Genomic DNA, 21702 nt, shown 5'->3' on the forward strand with positions numbered 1-21702 from the left:
ATAACACTGTACAGCAGATGGTATGGGAACCCAGGCCTACATTCTATTCTGAGTTCCAGTCCAGGGTCTTACAGCAATCAAGTAAGGTCTGCAGTAACATCTACCTTACTGCTTTCACACGTGGACTACTTCCTACCATGCTTCTCCAAGCTGTTCATTCTCCGCCCTTCCTAGTCAGACCTCTATCTCTTGACCTACTAGGTAAACCCTTCCTCTTAGCATAATATCCCTTTCCTCAGGGGTTCCTATCACTCCTTCCTTTTCCCTTGCCTCAGAGAATGAGAGAGAGAGAGAGAGAGAGACTGCAGGTTTCCTCCCTGCTCACACTGTTGCCAGCCTGCTGGCTTTAGAGAAGCCCTGCCTGTTCCCTCACAGGTGAGCTTTCTTCTAACTAGCACTCTCTACACAGCCTAAATCACCCCTATTGCCTGCTTAATTGGCTGATTGGGCCTGTCTGGCCTAATGCAACTCTCTCAGGTTTGGTGTGGGAAAGACCAGAAAAGAGATAAAGAGAAAGTTGGCTGACAAACAAATATAGGAAGTAGCTTTAGGAGGAAGAGTGAAAGAGAGGAGTTGAGGCTGGAGTGGACAGTTACTTCATTGTTTAGGGCCGCTAAGTTGGAGCCTGTGGTAGATAGAGGGCATGAGTTCCTCTGCCTCAGTAGTGCCATCTGCAGGTGGTGTATTCCGTAAGAGAGGGTGGCTCTGCCAACTAAAGAATAAAGGATCCCTGCGGTCAAGGAGTGAAAGACTAATTTGGTAATCTTACACCCAGGGGGAAAGTTCAGACAGACCCTTTGGGGGACAGCTGTGGCCTAGCGAGAGGGACTAGGTGAAGGTTTTGTATTTGGACTCTCCTTTCATTTGGACTTTGTGTAACCTGGAAGGGGAAAAGTTTTTGGTTTGGCTTGAGGGCTGAACAACCCAATCACTGAGAAGGTAGACTATCAACCAGCAGGGAAACTGAGGCATGGAAGGACATAAGGGGCACCACTACAGAGGTGTAAAGAATGGGATGGAAAATGTTATATCCTTGCATAATGATAATATGCCCTCACCTGGTCTAAAGGTTCAGTTTGGCTCTCAAAGAAGTATAGCAAAGCTAGGAGTCCAGAGATGGGCGCAAAAAAAAAAAAAGGCGTGAAAAGTTTCATTTGAGGAGAGATTGAAAAGAGAACTGTTAAGTTTGGACAGGGGAATAAGTGGCAACATGATATAGGTATGTGAAATAATAACTCAGGTTACACAAGAACAAGGTGATACCTAGTGAGATTGAAAGATGCATTTAACACTGATTTAAAAAATGAAATGCTACTTTTACACAATGTATAAGAAACCTGTGAAACTCTCAGCCACCTTATGTTATTGAGGTCAAGAGCTTATTAGGATTTTTAAAAGGATTAGAAATGTATTTGCATAATGGCACCATCCACAATTATAGGGGTTTTTTTATTAAGGGATATAATGTCTCAGGAAATATCTGTGGGGTTAGGAAGAAAATTCCTTATAAACAGGTTGTTGAGTAGTTGTGAGGTTTACTGCACTTTCCTCTGAAGCATATGGCATGGACTACTGTTAGACACAGAATACTAAACATGATGAACTGTTTGTTCATTCCCTGATTTCTTTGTTCCCATAGAAATTTCTAATGTTTGTTCTCTGCTCAAACAAATAAGTGATTTTCTATTTTGTAAGGTTTGAAGAAAATCTATTCATCTATTTTTAATGTCCAGATGTGAAGAAGGTATTTTCATAATTTAGGGAAAAAATCACATGGTACAAAGTGTTCGTATAATTAAAATAATTTATTAAAACTTGCCATTGACTTAACGTACAACAAAGACCAAATTTATTTCAGGTGTTTGAAGACAGGTGATTAGAAATAACAAAATGTTCCTTCATTTATACTGAACTTTTAATGTCTCTTCAGTTTGCATATGAGTGTATTGGGGCATTGCACAGTGAAATAGAATGTACACCTGTGGGTTTTTTAAGACTGCTCAATTTTAATCTTGACCATTCAAGATCTGTCTTGCTTACAGATAGATCAGCGGTTCTCAGTGCGTCAGGACCCCGAAGTGAGTCGGGATCCTGTTTTAATGGGGTTGCCAGGACTGGCATTAGACTTGCTGGGGCCTGGGACCGGGGCCCGGGACCAGAGCCCAAGAGTGGCTTCAGCGTTGGGTGGCAGGGCGCAGGCTACGTTTCACCTACCCAGGGCTGAAGCCCTTGGGCTTTGGCTTTGGCCGCCCATCCGGGGCAGCAGGGCTCAAGTTTCAGCTTTGGCCCCCTCCTGGGGTCATGTAATAATTTTTGTTGTCAGAAGGGGGTCGCGGTGCAGTGACATTTGAGAACCTTTGAAATAGAACATGTGTTTGGTACCAAGAAAGCGTCCAGTTTAGCATGTCACCAGCTCTGAAGGGCACATTATATGCTTGGGATTGCAATCCTAAAGCAGGCACCTGTCAATTTGTGATCAAAAGATTGTAAATTGATGTGTGTGGACATCCCACTAACATAGGGTGACCAGACAGCAAATATGATAAATTGGAACAGGGGATGGGGGGTAGTAGGAGCCTATATAAGAAAAAGACCCAAAAACCGGACTGTCCCTATAAAATCGGAACATCTGGTCACCCTACACTAACAATAGTCCAACCCATCTTCTGGCTGCATAACCCCTTCCCACCCTAGTCACCTCTTGCGTGACAGATGTCCAGTTCAACTACCACCCAGCTATAAGTGTAACTTGGTGGGTATATTTCACTATGCAACAGTGAAGTACAACTGCAACATTGTTTGATATTTTAAGCCCTGATTGAGCAACACATTTAAGCACGTGCTTTTCTGATGAATTTAAGCACATGCTTAAGTGCTGTGCCAAGTCAGGGCCTTGTGCAGCAACTATAATAGGCAAAGTGAACATGATACATTAAGGCATTAAAATTTGTACCGTATGTAAGCTCTTTGAGGCAGGGACTGTCTTTTTCTTCTGTGTTTGTATGGCACTTAGCGCAGTGGGGTCCTGGTTCCTGACTGAGCTCCTAGGTGATATATCACATCACAAATAATAATATGCAATAATACCAACTGCAGAACTATATGTGCTATGGGAAGCAAAATTATAGTAGCTGTGGGAGTAATAATTTTGAGTTTCTTCTCCTTAAGAATAGAAAATTTCAAACACTGCATTGAATCAGCGCAGGGTCATTTTGTTTGGGTTTGATTCCACTGTTGTGCAGTCATTCCAATTAATTTCTGAATTTACTACATCAGAAACTGATCTAGTATCATTAGTTTAGCAAGTAAATTACATGCAGTACAATGACTGGTATTCACTAACATTTCATCACATATCCTTACTGCTTATGCTGAGCTACATGTGTAACTTTTCATACATCAGAGTTAGAATACAACATGATGAATTTTGATGATGCCCTTTCTCAGAGTTCTTATCTGTACTCTTGTTTTGAATGATAGTGTGTGTGACAGAGGGTTATTTGTATTGATCATTTGTTGGGAAAGATTTTGTGACTATTTTTTAGTCTGAAATAGGGCCATGTCTATTAGATATCGAGACTATTTCAATATCTCAAGTCCTCTTGGCATCACTTCTTCATTTCTTCTTTTAAAATAAATCATGTTTTGTACATTTATCCTTGTAGGTTAGATAAGAGTAAAGGATTTAAGATGATACTGTGCCACATAAGCCCCATATTTTTATATGCATATAAAATGTCATTTGTTTGGGGGGGAAAAGATTATTAATTTTGTACTTAAGAGTAACTGTATAGTCCCACTCCTAGACAAAAAAAAAAACGCAGTATATCTTCGTTAATTCTCACTTCAGTAATGTTCAAGCATAATAATTTAGTCTTACTGTGCTTCACAAGAAAGATTTAGAAGTTGAGTGCTGCAGAGTGACTTTAACAAATTATTCTACAATATGTATATGCTAGTAGACAGTGAAGTACAAGTATTAAATTAAACTTGTCAAAATAAATGAATGAAGTACATTACTGCATGGTAGTTTTTTAATCATATGTGTTCTTACTCGGTGATTGCAAATTTGCAGTTTGTGACGTAACAGCCTTTTGTATGAAATTCTGTGAGAGTTTCTGTGTATTACCAATTTAATAATGCTATGTCCACTATTACCAGATAGACTTGATCTGAAAAGTATTTTTTGTTGCTCACTGCTATGAATGGATCACCTGGTAGTCAGTGCCAATTAATAAGGTTCTACTGTACTTCAAGTTAAAAACTATTTGCTGTGTTAAATTATAATTTAGATTATTTTCTTTCGAGATTAGTTATATTTTTAACTAATGGTGGTGTTTTTGTAAATGTGGGGAGAGGGAAATAGTGGGAATAATTTAAAATAGTGTCATCTTACTAAATGAGAATCCTTGATTAAGATATGTCCTGGAGGTTCCACTTAGCCCATAATTATGGTTTACCCTTGTACATCATTAATATTTTCTGTTGTGCATAATGTGTAACTAGCACATATTCAGTAAATATACTTGTAATTTTTTTAATCAAATGTTCACACAGACAGCTCTCTTTCCTTTTTAGGAATCTGGGTAAAAATGGCTTATCTAACAGTAGCATTTTATTGGATAAATGTCCACCTCCACGACCACCACCTCCACCATACCCTCCCTTGCCAAAGGACAAGTTGAATCCACCTACACCTAGTATTTATGTAAGTATCATCCGACTGGTAGGAATAAAAGGTTAGGGCTTTTGTAACTATATACCTAGCTTTTTAATTTAGATATGTATTGAAACAAAGTATCTTATTCAGAGCTAAATTTTACTACAGGGGTGCAAACATGTGAAAAGGCAGAATTTTGACCCCAAAGAGAATCTTGTGATATATTTACAAAGAAAAACACTGTAAGTGATTCAAACTGAGAATTCCAGTTTGATTGCTAAATTGAAATGAAAACACATTAGGAATGCTTTTTACATTTTTAGTACTTCAAGTACTGATTTAAAAAGTCAGACAATTTATGAGACACAACTCTCAGTAATAATTCAAATGGATTTATAAAATATTTTAAGATGCATTTCCATAGGATTACACAAATGTTTATATGAGCAGATAACTAAATGGAACTCTCCTGTCCATATCAAAATACAGCAAAGAAAATCAATTAAAGTTGCAATAACAATATTATAGCAAAAAGTTAATATAAGGAAGAACCTGAGGTGTCAAAAGCTTTCATGAGAGATTTCCCTTACTCATGCCTACTTTCTGGTATGGCAGTATATTCTGACATCAGAATTGAGCAATGTCCCAAATTTTGTGCAAAGTTCCTTGGTCATGGAGGAGTAACTTACATTCATACAGCATCTCCATAGTTTCTATCCACACAGTCAAATTAACATTTGCTCTGGAGACATGACCTATACTGACCTCTAGAGGCAAAATGTTGAAAGATTGGCAACAAGAGCAAAATTAGATGTAACTAACAATGTAATAATTAAACATTTTTTTTAAAAACTGACTAAAATCAATTGTTCTACTTAATGGTAGAGACAATGTAAATGACATTTCTGTTTTAGTTAGGCAGTTTCCTTTTAACATTATCTAAAGGATTATCTTATAACTTTTGAAAATAGTCTAACAAACGGTATTGTCTTATTCTAAAAAAAAATTTGGTAGATTTGGAGATTGTACAGTAGAGGACAAAAATAATTCTGTGACTCTTAGTTATTAAAATAACTAATTTCTGTAATATATATGTTCTTTGGGGAGGAACAAGAAATTAAATTAGGAGCTCTGCTGAGGTAAAAATACTGAAGGGATGCTGTAGAGAATACATGTTACTAGATTTTTGGATCTGTTGTCAAATACAGAAATAAACTGCAACAAAATTGAGCTTAGAAAAGCCTTGCACCAAAGCAGTCTGGACAGAATTTCTACAAGGGAGTAAATTATAATAAGTAATTTCAAAAGGAGTGAAATCAGTATTTAATGAGAAAATATTGTGTGATATAACTGCTAATTCACTGGAGTGCATGAAAATGGATAGCATTCCTGACCTCCTCCTGTTTTATTATTTGTTATTTTACTAATGAAAAGTCTGACTTCCCCTGAGACCTAATAATCCTTTGTTATTCACAGTTGGAAAATAAACGTGATGCTTTCTTTCCACCTTTACATCAATTTTGTACAAATCCAAACAATCCTGTTACTGTAATACGTGGCCTTGCTGGAGCTCTTAAATTAGGTAAGTTTGTTTTATACAAAAAAACAAAGCACAGGGTAGACTTTTTTCTTTCTAAAGGAATGTATATGTATGTAGGGAAGTTTGGGGAAATCTTTGAAGTGTTCACAAAAGTCAGTTTTATTTCCTTAATATATTCATGTTTGCATAACAAGGAATTGGGGTAATATGTAGTCTGCAAACTAAGCAGTATTTCTGTGGTACTTTAAAAGAACTTCGCATCCAGCAGCTCCCATTGACTTTAGTCAAGCAGGTGCCTAACCATCTGTTTCAAAACCTAACATGAGGCTTCTATCTTTGAAACTCTTTGCCCACACTGTTTTCTGCCTTAGTTTTCCCATCTGTAAAATGGAGGAGGATAATTCACCTGTATTGGTAAAGCATTTTGAGATTTATGGATTAAAATTTTTGTACTTCTTCAGTATGCTTATTATTTATTAGAAGTATTTTTTTGTAGAGCCCAGGATTTGTCCGAAATACATGTTTTCAGAAATAGTAGATTTAGTCATATCTGCTAGTAAATATTTACTTAATCTAATAATACATATGTCCTTTTCTGAGAAGGACATTTTTAGGCATTGTAGTCTCTTTTGGGCTTTTACAATCCTGTGTGGGGAAGGCTTTTTACTACATGAAAATATTTAATGTGAAACCTAAATAAACTGAGTTTTGTTTATTAAAGCTGAGAAATTACACATTTCCTTTTCAGGTAAAATATCAAATATTGTGCTTCGGTATATACCTTTAGTTTCTTTTAAATATATTAATCTCTACCTTCCCAATGTATAATTTAACCTTTTCATTATACTGCACTATTATTTATGAACTGTATTAATGTTCTTTAGATCTAGGACTCTTCTCTACTAAAACATTAGTAGAAGCAAATAATGAACACATAGTAGAAGTGAGGACACAATTACTTCAACCAGCAGATGAAAACTGGGACCCCACTGGAACAAAGAAAATCTGGCGTTGCGAAAGCAGTAGATCTCATACTACAATAGCTAAATATGCACAGTACCAGGCCTCCTCATTCCAGGAGTCATTAAGGGTAAGTACATCTTAACTGTTTTATAAAGAACACAGTAATTCTGCAACCAACTTGTCCTCAGTAACAACTTCCAAAAAAAAAAAAATCATATGATCATGTTTTAAGGAGTCTTTTCCATCAGTTGATATTGGGAAGAAGGGGATTCCCATTAATGCTAAAGGCACAGCTAAGCACATAAATTCCCTGTGAATGGATGGGCAAATAGACTATAAAGTGTTCCGCACAAACACCTTTAGTTTCTTCAGTGTAAGACTATTAGTTATCACTTTTACATACATTTAAAACTAACTTAAACTGATATATAGTAGTATGTAAACTCAGATTTAAAAGTTGTTGAGAACTTTAAAAATGCATTTAAAACTTTAAAAAAAACTTTACAAATAGTATTTTTACAGACTATTTCTCAATTTCCAACTGAAAAGTACTTTGAAATAAAATTTCTTTATTCAGAGTATGGTGATATAATGTTTATGTGCTGCTTTTTAGAAGCCCACACGCACTGTTTTCCTTCAACTCAAGTGTTTGATACAGTAGAAATAATGTTATAGTTTCAGAAATATGTCTGTTAATGCTTTCCATATCTGATATTATGTAATGGCATTCTGTGTTTATTATTATGTAATTGCCCCTATATTTGGGAATGCCTCAGGTTCTAAAATTAATATTTTCTTTTTATAAAAACATTGTTTCAATACATAAAGTGAAGTGTTCATGTTTTTTTAAATACGTTTTTTGCTAACATTATCTAATATTTAAAAAAAAAAAAAGTTTTCTAGTTTTTGTGGCCCCAAATTCTAGTGGTGAGTACATCCTTGGAATTAACTTGGGAACTCCTGAAAGCTCCACACAGATGTGATCCTAGATACATGAAAATACTAAGCTAAATAGAGCAAAGAGTGCAAGGTATTTCTGACCAGCTCTAACTTAGAAGAGGTTGGGAAGCAGCAGTAACAGAGGGCCGAGGGCTGGTATTTTCACTTTAACCACAAGGGAAGTGGTGGTGGGCTGGGTGAGGTGACAAGGACAGGAGAACTTTTAAGTTAGAACTTGCACTGCAGACAGGAGAAACAAGAACTTTGTGAGCCGATTAGACCAGGGTGTTGGAACAGTTTGTATAGTGGGAGTGCTGAGAGCTATTGAACTAACCTGTAAATGCTGTATATGATGGAAACTACTTCAAACCAGGGGGTACGATAGCATCCCTAGTTCTAGCACTGATGATTTAGAAGCAGTAATATGTGGTAGGAGATCCAAGTCTGGATTTGTAGTTACAAGAAAGTGGAGAGGATTAATCATGGGCTGTGAGAGAAGCAGGCGAAGGAATCAAGGACATTCTGGAGGGGGTACATTGGGGGATTTTGATGGCACCTGGATTGGGCTGATCAGGGACACAAATGGGATTTTTCTAGATCTGCAATGGTGATTGGGGAAATGGGATATCCACTGAAGATTTCCGGCTGCTGTTTGGGGAAGTGAGCGAGGATTGTATTCTTCCAGATCATTCCAACGCTGTTGGAAGGTGGGGGCTGCCAGAAGCCTTAAGCCCCACTGGTTCTCAGGGCCATAAGGTAAGCTAGAAAGGGGTCAGAGGATGGGGCAGAATCTTACCCAGAGAGTGGGGTTGGGGAGGTTTGTGGCTGGAGCCCTGGTTATTGTCAGAGAAAGAATCTAGAAATATGCAAAGTATTTGAGATGGGGTGCTGGGCCAAACTAATATTTCTGTCAGTAGGGAAGAAGGGGAGTAAATGTAAAAGTGTGTGCATAATTTGCTTTCAATAAATTTTAAAATATAGAGCTAATATGTTAACGTTCTCAACTCTTAAGTTTGTCATAGTGTAGCTGTATCAAAACTTTAAGAAATAGAAGGAAAAGAATGCATATAGGCTTCCAGAGCAGCTAATGTTTGATAATGCATATGAACTGGCATGTTACAAGAGGTCAGCTGGAAAGCCTCTATTGTCATTAACTTTTGCATGAAAAAAATTGCATAGATGACTGCAGTATTTTCAAATTAGATTTTTTTCTCTCTCTTAACAAGTTACTAGTAGCAAAGAAATGTAAAATGTACATATTAAAGTGACGTTCATGACACAATGTTCCTTTTCCTCTTTTATGGAAGTCAACAAAAACACTATTCCTATCTCATTCTTATCCCCAGTTTCCCTCTAATCTTCAAAGCAACCTCTGGACCATCTCTAAAAATTGTCCATATAAAAATTATAGATGGAAAGGTTTTCATATTTTATTTGGTTTGAGATGAAATCTATTAATACTATATGATAAAGTGATAGGAAATGTCACGTTTTTGTTTTGCAGGAGGAAAATGAGAAAAAGAGTCACCACAAGGACCACTCAGATAATGAATCCACATCTTCTGATAAGTGAGTTAGGTATAAATAGTATACTTCTATAGTTTCTTTTCCAAAGGATATACTTCATATGTTTTCATAATTTTTACAGCTCTGGTAGGAGAAGAAGAGGACCTTTCAAAACAATCAAATTTGGGACCAACATTGATCTGTCAGACGACAAAAAGTGAGTCTCCATGTAATTTGTCATTTTTTATAGTTATAAACAAAGTTGAGCCAACATGCCCACCTTTATTATTTATCTAGAGAGTTTCCTATTTTATTTCCTCACATTTAGGTTCCTGTAGCTCATTTTACTTTTTGTTGTTGCTGTTTAATAAAACTATACATACTATATCCCTATCATTGTCTGATATGTATTTGGATTTGGCTCCCAGTTAATCTTAGAGTTGCTTATCTTATCATTGGCTACATAACAGTTGTTTCGGCAGTTTAAAAGAAATGCATGTTTTTCTGATAACACAGCAGCAACACCACATTGCCATACTGGAAACACACATCTTTGCAAAGTGTTAGAATTCCCAACCCTTGAACTAACTATTTATTCATTCCCAACCCCTAAACTGTATAATTAACATATACAGTTAAATTCTTGGTGTTTTGAGGCAAGTAGATGCCAGTTGCAAAAGTTCTACAACAAACAGAAACAAATTCATGATGTGAGACTGAAAGTGTTTTTAAAGGTTGAGCTGCATGTTGTTCATAGAGAGAGCTTGAAGGAAAGTTAGGATTTTATCATAAGGCCTTGAGGCTTCTTAGTAGCATAATTGAGAGGAAAATAAAGCTTAGAAGACAAACCGCGTTTATAGCACCAGCACACACCCTTCCCATACAAAACATCCCTTTACATATCTCCTAGTCTGTGTCATTCTGTGTATAAAAGTAAACACCAGTCTGTTGTTCTCTCATCTTGTTTGTTCCCAAGGATTTCACACAGTATGGATTAAGACTTTAAAAATGCACTTCCAAAAGACTTCATCTTCTCTCCTAACTCTCCTTTCTTAGCAAAGAGTTCCGATAGGAGGCTTGTATTTTAAGAGACTATGCACACATTTCAAGAGAAAATAATGTAATTTGCTTCCATTGTCTTTTAGTATAATGCTGATTGGTACTCAGCTAGTGAGCCTAGAGAGAGAGACTAGTATTCGCTGGGAAAGGGGACTGGGACTGAAATGAGAATTCTTGAGGATTGGAGACTGGGGGCTTGTCTCCACTTACCGGGGGATCGACATGTGGTGATCGATCTACTGGGGGTCGATTTAGCGGGTCTAGTGAAGACCCACTAAATCGACCACCGATCGCTCTCCCGTTGACTCCGGTACTCCATTAGAATGAGAAACATAAGGTAAGTCAATGGGAGAGTTTCTCCCGTCGACCCAGCACGATGTAGACACTGAAATAAGTTGCCCTAACATATGTTGACTCCAGCTACGTTATTCACGTAGCTGGAGTTGTATAACTTAGGTCAACTTAGCCCCGTAGTTTTTTTAGTGCCTGCCCTAGGACTGGGACAAGAAACCAGAGGTATAGAAGAGGCTGGACTGAGACAGTGCAGGATGGAGTGAACAGGATAGGAGGAGTCAAACTTTGGGGAAATGGGCAAAAGATTCTGCGTGCACCAAAGCATACTCCTCTCCAGAGCTCGGAATAGAACCCAAGATCCCTGAGTCTCACCATTCCTCTGCTGCCAGCAAATATCTGTGAAACCCATTGGTAAAGTATCTCATCCCCCAACAGAGGATAACGTACTGTTGCCCAAGTGGCAGAGGTCTGTATAGTGGATCTAAAAGTTCCAACCATACTGATTAACCACATGAGTGTCAGTACAGTGCCATATGATATATGTACAGTGCAATATTTGTTTCTGTTTTTTGTATATGCTTTTTTATAAACCTAGAAAACTACATGCACAAAACATATTAAAAGAACATTATTTAGATTGCAGGGTCATGAACTCATAAGTTAGCAAACATGGTCCGTCTGTGCGTATGTACAAAGACAGTATATCATGATCACATACTGTTATTTCCACAGGACTCTGTCGTTCAACATTTCCTAACTTCTGAGAGCTTGATTTTGCAACCTTAATGTTTTTTAAACATAGGTTTGTGTGTGATGTATCCACCCTTCATGCTCTTCATCATATCCTCCCATTTTCTCTCATAAGCTTAATGTTCACCCATTGGGCTCTACTCTTGCATCCCTATTTAATCTCCTGTACACCACCTTTTCTTCATTCCTCCGTCCTACTCCCACCGGAATTGCTTCTCTCCAAGAAATCCTGATCCAAGGCTTGCCTCTTCCGATGCCTCTATATTTTTATACTCTAAAACAGGAGTGGGCAAACTACGGTCTGCGGGCTGGGTTTGGCCCCTCAGTGCTTTGGATCTGGCCCGCAGGATTGCAACCCCCGTGGTGCCACGGGCCCCGCGCTGCTCCCAGAAGCAGTGGGCACCACATCCCTGCGGCCCTGGGGGGGGGGGGGGGGAGCAGAGGGCTCAGTGCGCTGCCTTTGCCTGGGGTACCTCCCCCGAAGCTCCTATTGGCCAGGAACTGGGGAGGTACCCACAGGCAAGAGCAGTGCGTGGAGCCCTCTGCCCCCCCTCCCCCAGGGGCTTGGTGCCGGCCACTTCCCAGAGTGGCGCAGGGCCAGGGCAGGCAGGCAGGGAGCCTGCCCTGGCCCCACTGTGTGCCGCTGCTACCCAGAAGCCACTCCAGGTAAGCGGTGCCGGGCCGGAGCCCGCACCCTGAACCCTTCCTGCACCCCAACCCCCTGTCCTGAGCCCCCTGCCACACTCCAACGCCCTCCTGCACCCCAACCCCGTGCCCTGAGCCCTCTGCTGCATCCCTCCTGCACCCTAACCTCCTGCCCTGAACCCCCTCATACACTCCATACCCCCCACACACCTCAGCCCCCCCCCCCACACACACAGCTCAGCCTCCTGCCCCAGCCGTGCATTCGTGGCCCTGCATGCAATTTCCCCACCCTGTTGTGGCCCTCGGGCCAAAAAGTTTGTCACCCCTGCTCTAAAAGGTAGATTTTTTCTGATCAGTTAGCATCTGTCGCTGTTCTCACCTTCGGTGGCCTCACATTTAGATCCTGCATCTTGGATGTGTAGACTATAGCAATGGTGTTGGGCTTACCTTCTTGCTCTTTTTCCTCTTTTGAAGGCTGTTGAGTTTGGGTTGTCCTATATCCTTTTTTCTCCAGGTAACCATTAAGTATAGACCCTCTAGTTCTCTCTGTCACAGTTCAGGGCAACTGCACCTGTATTCCCTCTCTATGATAGAACAAAGGCACCCACTCTCAGGCTTCCAGCTTCCCTAACTGTCACTTCTCTTGCACAGAGAGACACATCTCATTCTCTTCTAACCAGGGTATTCCCACTCTGAACAGTTTCCTCTGCCTTCGCTGTGTTGTTCCCAGTTGTGTCCAAGCAGGCCTGCTTACTTGCTCTTCAGAGACGGTTAACAGTGTGACTCATAGTTGCCACACAGCAATTTTTCTGCAAGCCAATTTTATTCTTAAAGTAAAAGCACTAGAGAGAAAACATTAAAAAATAAAAGAACCTACACACATGCTACTAAGCTTAACAGAAATCACGCCAACCCTAATGTGGGCTCTGGCAGGAGCAGTCCTTCAGTACCCCATTTGAGGGGTTTCCTTGTGCTTCAGTTCAGAACAAGCACAGAGTCTTATGGTGCCTCAGCAGGTATAGTCTTTCCAACCCTTCCGTAAGGATTGGAGCGCTCTGTGGATCAAGGTTCCTGGCCATCTGCTGGATCAGGAAGAAGGCCCTGAGTCTGTTTAAAACCAGGCTGTTTATCCAAAAATCTTTTTGTCTGTTCTTCCCTGGAGAATCCAGTTTGAACTAGTATATGCCAGCCTCTGCAGGGCATGGCTTCAAAGGGCTGATAAGCAAAGGAATTACATTAGCTTCCCCCTCCTTCTGAAGGAGTTGCATACAATTCTACAACAATACATACACAACTACATTTTAACCCATGGACCCCAAAGGTATTAAAGCTAATTCAGTAAGGTTTATTTTAATCCCACAAGGTTTGTCTATGATACTGTCTTTGTGTCATGCTCTCCCCTATGAATGTTCCCTGAATGAATGCTTGACTCTTTTGTCTCTCAGCTAAGTCCCCAACTCTTGTCCAGAGTGACTTCAGATTTGATACAGACAGCTTGTCTGATTCTTCTAGTGTTTCCTTTCAGTAATATCTTAATTTAACCTTCTGCTCTTGACTCAGTTTGCCACTAACAATCTGTTGTTCTGTTCACTTGGTCTTTTACACTACTTTCTGATTTTTTTTTCTTTTGAATTCCTGAATGTATTCTGCAGAACTAGTTTCTTTCTTCTTTTTATCCTCATTGCAAAATGAGACTGGGCATTCTTTCCATAGAAGAGGAAAGAAGTCCTTTTGCAATTCTGGATTTCCTCTTGATCTATGAACAGCGAACAGTGCATAGCACTGCAGCTGTCCGTTGACTTGAATGAGGAACTGCCCAATACTAGCTTGTTCTTCATTTTAGTCTTCTTTAATGAGTGTTTCTCTAGCTGAAATGGGAAATTGTATTTAATGGCTAAAACAAAATATGCATATAAAAAAGATGGGAGAAGGAACTGTGCATGGACAGGTAGAACAGTGGTTGGGCTGATGGAAGAGATTGAGGACTCTAAATGCACTAAAGGCTGGTCTGTCCAGGTTAGGTTTTATTTCCTGTTAGAGGTGAGCTAAGGCTGAAATTCAGGCAGAAACTCTCCAATACTATAAAACCTGAATGTTGTAAACCAAATTAAGTTGCTTTTTATGGGATTTTAAATTAAAATCTCTCTCTATAATATACTATTTTATGTCTTTCATTCCATTTTTAAATTAGTCTGACCATTATTCCATTCTGTACCTATGTGTGACATTCTTTATGTGCTGATTCATGCAATCTTCTCATAAATCCTCTTCCTACCCCCCCCCACTTTCTCTACAAACCAGTAAAAATCAATTTTGTTTAAATTGAATACATTTTTCTTTTAAAAAAGAAACCTATTTAAAATCAAATTTGAAATTGACAGCCTATGTTAAGGAATAAATTTACTGTAATCTGTTAAAATAATATTAATTTACATAAAAAAATTCAAGCAATATGTGTTTGCTGCCAAAGTTTTAAAGAAAGTAAAGGAGCTGAACTGGTTGAATTCACTGGCCAAGCACCTGGAATTAGAGTTTGATGAAGTTAAACCAGCTTTGTGCTGCAGTAGCCACTTCTGTAAATGCAGAAAATATATTCTTAGTTTGAGTTTATTCAACTAGTTCAGTTAACTTTGAACAAGCTTGTCATTAAACAAAGAAGGAAAGCTTGGTTTTTTTTCTTTTCTAATCGAGGCCTAAAAAACCCTAAGGTCTAAGAGGATGAGATCTGCTAGTTCTAAAATCTTGAAGGACATGGTGACCCGAAACAAATAGTTCAATTTCCTAACTACAGATAATACTTCCTTTGTTTAATAAATCGGTTAGTTTTAAATGCAAAACATGATTTTGATAACCTGACTTTTGTTTTTTGTGTATCCAGAACATTTACAGTATTTACATGTAACTAATAATTAAAAATACATTTTTGTGCATTTTAATTTAACTAACTAACCAGTATCCATCCTAATGGAGTTTAGGGAATATCATGTGTAAAATTTAATCTAATAAATAGAAAATGGTGAATGACATTGAACATAAAATTAAAAATCTGAGTAAGTGAATGTTAAGCAGTATAACTGCTTAAATAAATATGCATAGATATGATGTATCCTCCTGGTTAGCAAAAAGAAGTACCAAATATACCAACCACTGAGAATCAACCTTTCTTTAGGAAAATAGATGAAAAGTAGAAATGCATAGAGCCCTGCACAGATACAAAATTTGTATCTGCATCCAATCTGCAATCGCAAAAATGGTCTGCGGATATCCACATCTGTGGATATAAAGCGGATACCCGCAGATTTGCAGGGCTCTACAAATGCAACACAAGGTTTAAATAACTTCAATTTAAATCAGTCTGCCCTACTGTAAACTTCTCTACCCAAGTTATTGGTCACTTTTATTTCAAAAATACAATTGACAACCAGTAAGAGCTCTCTTCATCCCACTCTCTCCTTTGTTGTTGTTATATCACAAAATATACGTAGCATTTTATAAATAGAATAATACAAATCTCTGTCCCAAAGAGGTTAGAATGGAGATCTCCCTATCTTCCTCTAACTTTTTGACTCCCCGTCCTTTTTGTTGTTTCTTTCATCTCAATTTTTCTCATATCTAACCGTTTTCTCTTCCTTCTGTCTACAAACAAGGCTTGAAAAATGTACACAGTGCCTACTTGCCAGGCAGAAATACACCAGTGTCCCAGGCCATGATCCCTCCCTGCAGTTAAGAGGAACCTGGATAATATAAGAAAATTTGATATTTAAAGACAGATATTTCCCATGAGTGAGGCTAAGAGGTAGAATGGGGAAATTATGAAAAACATAGAGTAGTTATCAAAAATCTAAGCAATGCTCTCCTGTCTCTAGACATTCCCCATTGATCCAGTGTCTGGCTAGGCTGCATATCTCTCTAACAGGTCTGCTCTGACTTGAACCCAAAAGCTCTGGTCTCCCTCTGATTGGTTGCCTGCCTGCCTCCCATTGGTTTGGGGTCCCCAGTGTTTGAGCCTGAAGGCCTCTGTTCTCTGCTGAATGAGTCATAGGGTAAGGCTAGCCTGCAATTAAAAACCCACAGGTGGCCTGTGCCAGCTGATGCTGGCTCATGGGGTTTGGGGTAAGGGGCTGTTTCACTGTAGGTGTAGACATTCGGACTTGGGCTGGAGCCCCGGCTCTAGGACCCTGCAAGGTGGGAGGGTGCCAGAGCTCAGGCTACAGCCTGAGCCCGAATATCTACACCGAAATTAAAAAGCACCTTAGCCCAAGCCCTACGAGCCCAAGTCAGCTGGCACAGGCCAGCCATAAGTGTCTAATTGCACTGTAGACATGCTGGTCAAGTTCTGTCTGCAACTTGTGTCTGATGACCCCACTTTCCAGATGGTCAGAACCCCTCACTGTCTCAGTCTGTCTTTGTTCTGCAGTCCCCCAGTTTAGGATTGATGATTTTGTCTTGCTGTTGGTGAGATCTCCCATTGCAGCTCCTGAAAGCCCCAGCCTCCTGCTAAATGGGTCCCCACATCTTTATTCCCCCACTGGCCATCTGGTTGCTCCTCCAGGTGACTGGATACTTCTCTTCATCTGCTGCCACTGTACTCCCTTCCTCTTCTCTCTCCCCCTTCCCCCCCCATCTGTAGTCCAATCCTGATGGTCCTGGTCTCCTGCAGGTTGATTCACCAAGTGATTAAGTTTCCCTTTGGCTTGAGCCCTGATGGCATCAGCTTTACCCAGTGCTCTGTTGCACTGTTCTGGTCCACCTGGTCTCAGCTCTGTTCTGTGCTGCTGTCCAGTGTGCTCCAGGATCTCAGACATTTCTTAGCACTTTTGGGGTTGTCTTTCCTGCTAAGACAGTCACCTGCTGGGGTGATATGGGAGAAGCAGCAGCAAGTCTTGAACAGTGCCAACTGGTGCTGCAACTAGGAATTTCTGCACTTCGTTTATCAAAACATTATAGTCCAGGTAATCAGAGTGACAAAGGTCCCACTCATGCAACCAATCTGACTTTTTACTTGTCATGGCTATGCAGATAAGTGGATTTTTAAGCCCTTTCTATGGCTAAAGATCTTGTTTCCCCATCTTGAAGGAGGGGAAAAAACCTTTCCTTGATCCCACCTTTCTCTCCAAGTACCAACCTATCACACTGCTCTCTTTGGCTCCAGTATCCTAGAGCATGCTGCCTAAGCTTCTCCAGTTTTCTCCTGGATCTCCCTTCCATTCTGAGGTACACGTGCAGCTGTTTCCACTTGAGTTGTCATTTCTGTTCAGGGGTGAAATTAAGACCTCATTCCTCTTGTGCTAGTTCCCTAAAATTTGCTGAGATCCTGTGATCAGCCTGGGAGTGGGATCAACTTGTAAGTTCCTGCAGGGCCTCTTTGTTGTTAGTGGGGAGTGCTTCTCGTAATAGCTGGGAAACAGATTTTTTTAACTGCTGTTTTCACCACCACAGCCATCCTTATCTCCTTAGTAAACAGACTTCATGTGTTAATTTGAGCAGGAGAGAAGAATAAGGATGGAATTCCACTTTCATATACTGATGTTGACTGGTGGGAATTCATGGTGGGATTTTTTTTTTAATTGGGGATTGTTTGCGGTTTAATGCATAGAGGTTTTATGTGATGTGTGTGTTGAAATTTCAAGTTTAAAGAATAGCAGGAATTTTTGTGACATTTCCAAACTTAAAGTTAGGGATCTATGGAATCTGAGACCTAAGTTTTCAGAAGTATGTGCACTCAATTGCACACCTAATGTGTATGCAGTTACCACAGTTGCATGCGCAATCACTGTAAACTAGGTATACAATTCTGAAATGTAATTTTCTGAGAACTTAGGCCAGAATGGACAGTTCTACAATTAAGACTTGGCTTTCAATTAAACATTAGCATTAAAATGACACATGAATTGGTATAATTCCAGAATGAGACATTAAATTGTGGATGACGTTTTCTTCAAGAAACATGAAAACATGCAGTAACAGTTTCTATTCCTGTAACCTATATGTTAACAGTTTTGTAAAATGCTGTTAATATAATTCCCAAAGTATCCCATGAACTTTAGGGATTCACAGTTGTTGATTTGCTGTTTTACTGCAGGTGGAAGTTGCAGCTCCATGAACTGACAAAACTTCCTGCTTTTGTACGTGTGGTGTCAGCAGGAAATCTTCTAAGCCATGTTGGTCATACAATCCTGGGAATGAACACAGTCCAGTTGTACATGAAGGTTCCAGGGAGTAGGACACCAGGTAAGTACAGACACTTTCCATGGAAAAAATCAAGCAATAAAGTCAAGAAGGTGTTAACCTGGTCACAATGCAGATCCTATATAGTTTATGATGTGCATAAATATAACAAAAATGTATATTAGAGTATCAGTTTAACAAGAAATTAGAAAATGCTTCATGGTGCATATGCAAAGTGACAGAGTTACTTTCTCCTGTAACATTAACTTCTGAAATTTCCTAACTTTTAAGTGCTTTTATTTCACAACCTTAAATGTTCATTATTGCTAACCTTTTGCATTTAATTGCCTCTTTCTTTAAGAAAAATGAGACACAATTGACTTACTTCACTTGCACATCTTGCAAGCTTCTGTAAGCTTTTCCAGCAGAGCTTGTAAATTCCTAGAATGACAGTTTATAATTAAACCTTTAAGAGCTAAACTTTGTTTAATTTAAACTCGTTACCTGAGGGTAAAATACATCCTTCACTGTTAGATAGATTTGTGATTAAAACATTGAACTAGGATTTAGGAGATCTTAGTTCAGTTCCTGGCTCTGCCTTTGGCTTCATATGTGACCTTCTGCAAGACTCTTAGTGCATCTGTGCCTCAGTTTCCCATCAGTAAAATGGAGGTAATACTACTGTAGTCTGTCCTTTCTCTGTAAATTGAAAGCTCTTTGGGGCAGGGATTAATTCTTACTTACTGAAACAATGGGGCCCCAGTCTTGCTTCAGGCCTCCAGGTGCCCCCAAAATAAAAATAATAATTGTGTTTGACTGAAGCTCAGGTATAGCAGAGCTCTTAAGATCTACAAGAGGGGAGCCACAAAGCATTATGCACATCAAAGATTAGAGAAATTGATAACTTTTAGTCATCCACAAATCAATCAAAGCAAAGCTGTGTTGTCACTAATACATAGCCTAAGTAACAGTGTTTTAATTGTGTATTTTTAAAAAAGTGTAGATACTCAAATGCTGTGGTACTAGGCATTATTTACAAATACATATATAATTAAGCTGTGATATAATTTGCCTTAATAATAATTAGTGCCTACATAGTACTTTATGTGCTCACAGTGCTGTCAAAACAAAATTATCATCACTGTGAAAATAAGTTTTTCTCATGAATTTCAGGTCACCAAGAAAATAACAACTTCTGTTCAGTAAACATAAATATTGGTCCAGGTGACTGTGAATGGTTTGTTGTTCCTGAAAGCTATTGGGGTGTCCTGAATGACTTCTGTGAAAAGTAAGTCTCATATGCTGTGCTCAGATGTTTTGAGGGCTTCTGTATGTATACCTGTCAGATGCAGAAACACCTCACATATGCTATCAGTGGGGAGGTGGAGGTGATATTTTGTAGCTTCTGATGAATCAGAAAAGTCTGTTAAGATCTAGGTTTTTCCTTTATACTTTTTCACCATTTTAACTAAATAGATTGCAATATGCAAAAAACAGCCAACTTTATGATTATCTCAGTTGCCTCGGGATAGTTTGCCCACAACAATCAGCAGTTGACTTAGATTTATTTCAAAACTTCTAAAAAGAAAAAATAAAGGTGGTGGAGGAGGGAGCATAGATGACTTGGGGGGGGGGGGGTTGTAATGGATATGGAGACTTTGATATGTAAGTCAAAGGTTCAGATTCAGACCATATCAGGAGGGCTCAAAAGTTACTACTCTCAGATGTATTTTAAGACCTCAATCCAATTTCAACCTTACAAAGCCCATCATTACTCAAGTGTATTACTTGTTACTCAAGTGTATTTTGTGTATATGCAAGTGGTTTTGCAGTTTTTTTTTTTAAATGGCCATAGTGTCTCACAATCAGCAATGAAAATAAATCCATGTTGTGTTAATTCTGTAGATTAGCAAACTTTTAAACTGCATTTGGTTTTCGTATGTGTTCGTTATTTGATTGTATGATAGTGATACATTCTTTTCAAAGACTGCACAAAACTGAGCGACTATGACAACAACAAAAATATTTTAAAGAAAAAATATCACCAACAAGACAAACATCTTGGAACTAGAGTCAGACCATTCTGAAACTGCTAGAGAGCAGCAGAGTAAATCAAAGGTGAAAGGCTAAAAGTAAAGTAGTTCAAAGAATTTGAGAGAGCCTGAATCACTGAACATAATGCAGTGCAGGACTGGGTGCTACCATTTCACAAATAACGTGGCGTCAGGCTTAAGAGCAGCCTGACAGACCCAAGGGATGAAAGAGGACAGATAAAAGGGACATGCCCAGCTCAGATCAGCCCTTGCATTTAAAATATATGAAGAAAAGGTCAAAAGACACACTTCATGAACAATTTCAAGTAAGATGTGGAGGAGGATAAAAGGAAAAGCAGTTAGTGATTGAATTATTGATGACTAGTAGATCATATGTATTTGTTCACTGGAAGAAATTTGTATGAGCCAGAACTCTTCAGCTGATCTGACTGCAATTTATAATTAACAGTACAATTATAATATATTAGTTAGCATATAGGTTGTACTGTTGAATTGGTGGGTTGGAGAATTAATTCAATCACCATAGCAACTAATACCTTGGCCTCTTTACTGAGACTGTTCAGAAGAGAGCTAGTGGTGGTGGTGATGTTGAAGATTTGTTCACTAGTCACTATGCCTTGTCTAATCTAGACTTCTTTCCTAAAATTTCCCACCATTGCTACCATCCAATTGTGGTAGCAATATTGGAGTGCTAGAGTAGAAAAGGCAGCAGCAACCACTGGCATTTTGAACACCATGTTGTGCAGACCTACTCTGAGCGGGTGACAGTGGTTAAAATGCCTGTAGTCATTCTACACTAATATTATGTTGATTGCGACTACCAGTGGAGTTGTATTAGTGATAGCAATACTGGGAAATGTTAAGAAAAAATATTGTAGACAAAAACCTGGACAATAAATGGAGTCCATCAGCTCATTTCACACATGCAGCCAATTGCTACATACAGATTCAGGACATAATGACCATCCACTGGATTCAAATCAGCCACCTAGAGAAGAAAACTAGGATTGGGGGGGTTATTTTTTATTTTTTACCATTTCCTGTGTCATCAATCACTAGTTGGAAGCATTTGTAATAGTGATTGCTGTATGCAAGTATTCTGGTTAACTTAACTTTATCTTGTC

The 21702-nt window shown here is 39.0% G+C and overlaps 1 protein-coding gene across 5 annotated transcripts in view; it reads left to right on the forward strand.

Moving 5' to 3' along the window:
* The window catches only part of KDM6A (lysine demethylase 6A), a 274824-nt gene that overhangs the window by 238375 nt on the left and 14747 nt on the right, over positions 1-21702 (forward strand). For 3 of the 5 annotated variants that reach the window (XM_077817638.1, XM_077817647.1, XM_077817666.1), the window contains 8 exons: positions 4579-4708; positions 6137-6242; positions 7085-7290; positions 8700-8858; positions 9607-9671; positions 9751-9825; positions 18439-18587; positions 19698-19812. In XM_077817638.1, coding sequence (XP_077673764.1) covers positions 4579-4708; positions 6137-6242; positions 7085-7290; positions 8700-8858; positions 9607-9671; positions 9751-9825; positions 18439-18587; positions 19698-19812 — 1005 coding nt within the window. The remainder of the gene's footprint in view (positions 1-4578; positions 4709-6136; positions 6243-7084; positions 7291-8699; positions 8859-9606; positions 9672-9750; positions 9826-18438; positions 18588-19697; positions 19813-21702) is intronic. The other 2 variants (XM_077817656.1, XM_077817674.1) reach the window with 1 other exon arrangement.

Source organism: Eretmochelys imbricata, chromosome 1, assembly GCF_965152235.1.
Source record: "Eretmochelys imbricata isolate rEreImb1 chromosome 1, rEreImb1.hap1, whole genome shotgun sequence".
Lineage (NCBI taxonomy): Eukaryota > Metazoa > Chordata > Testudines > Cheloniidae > Eretmochelys > Eretmochelys imbricata.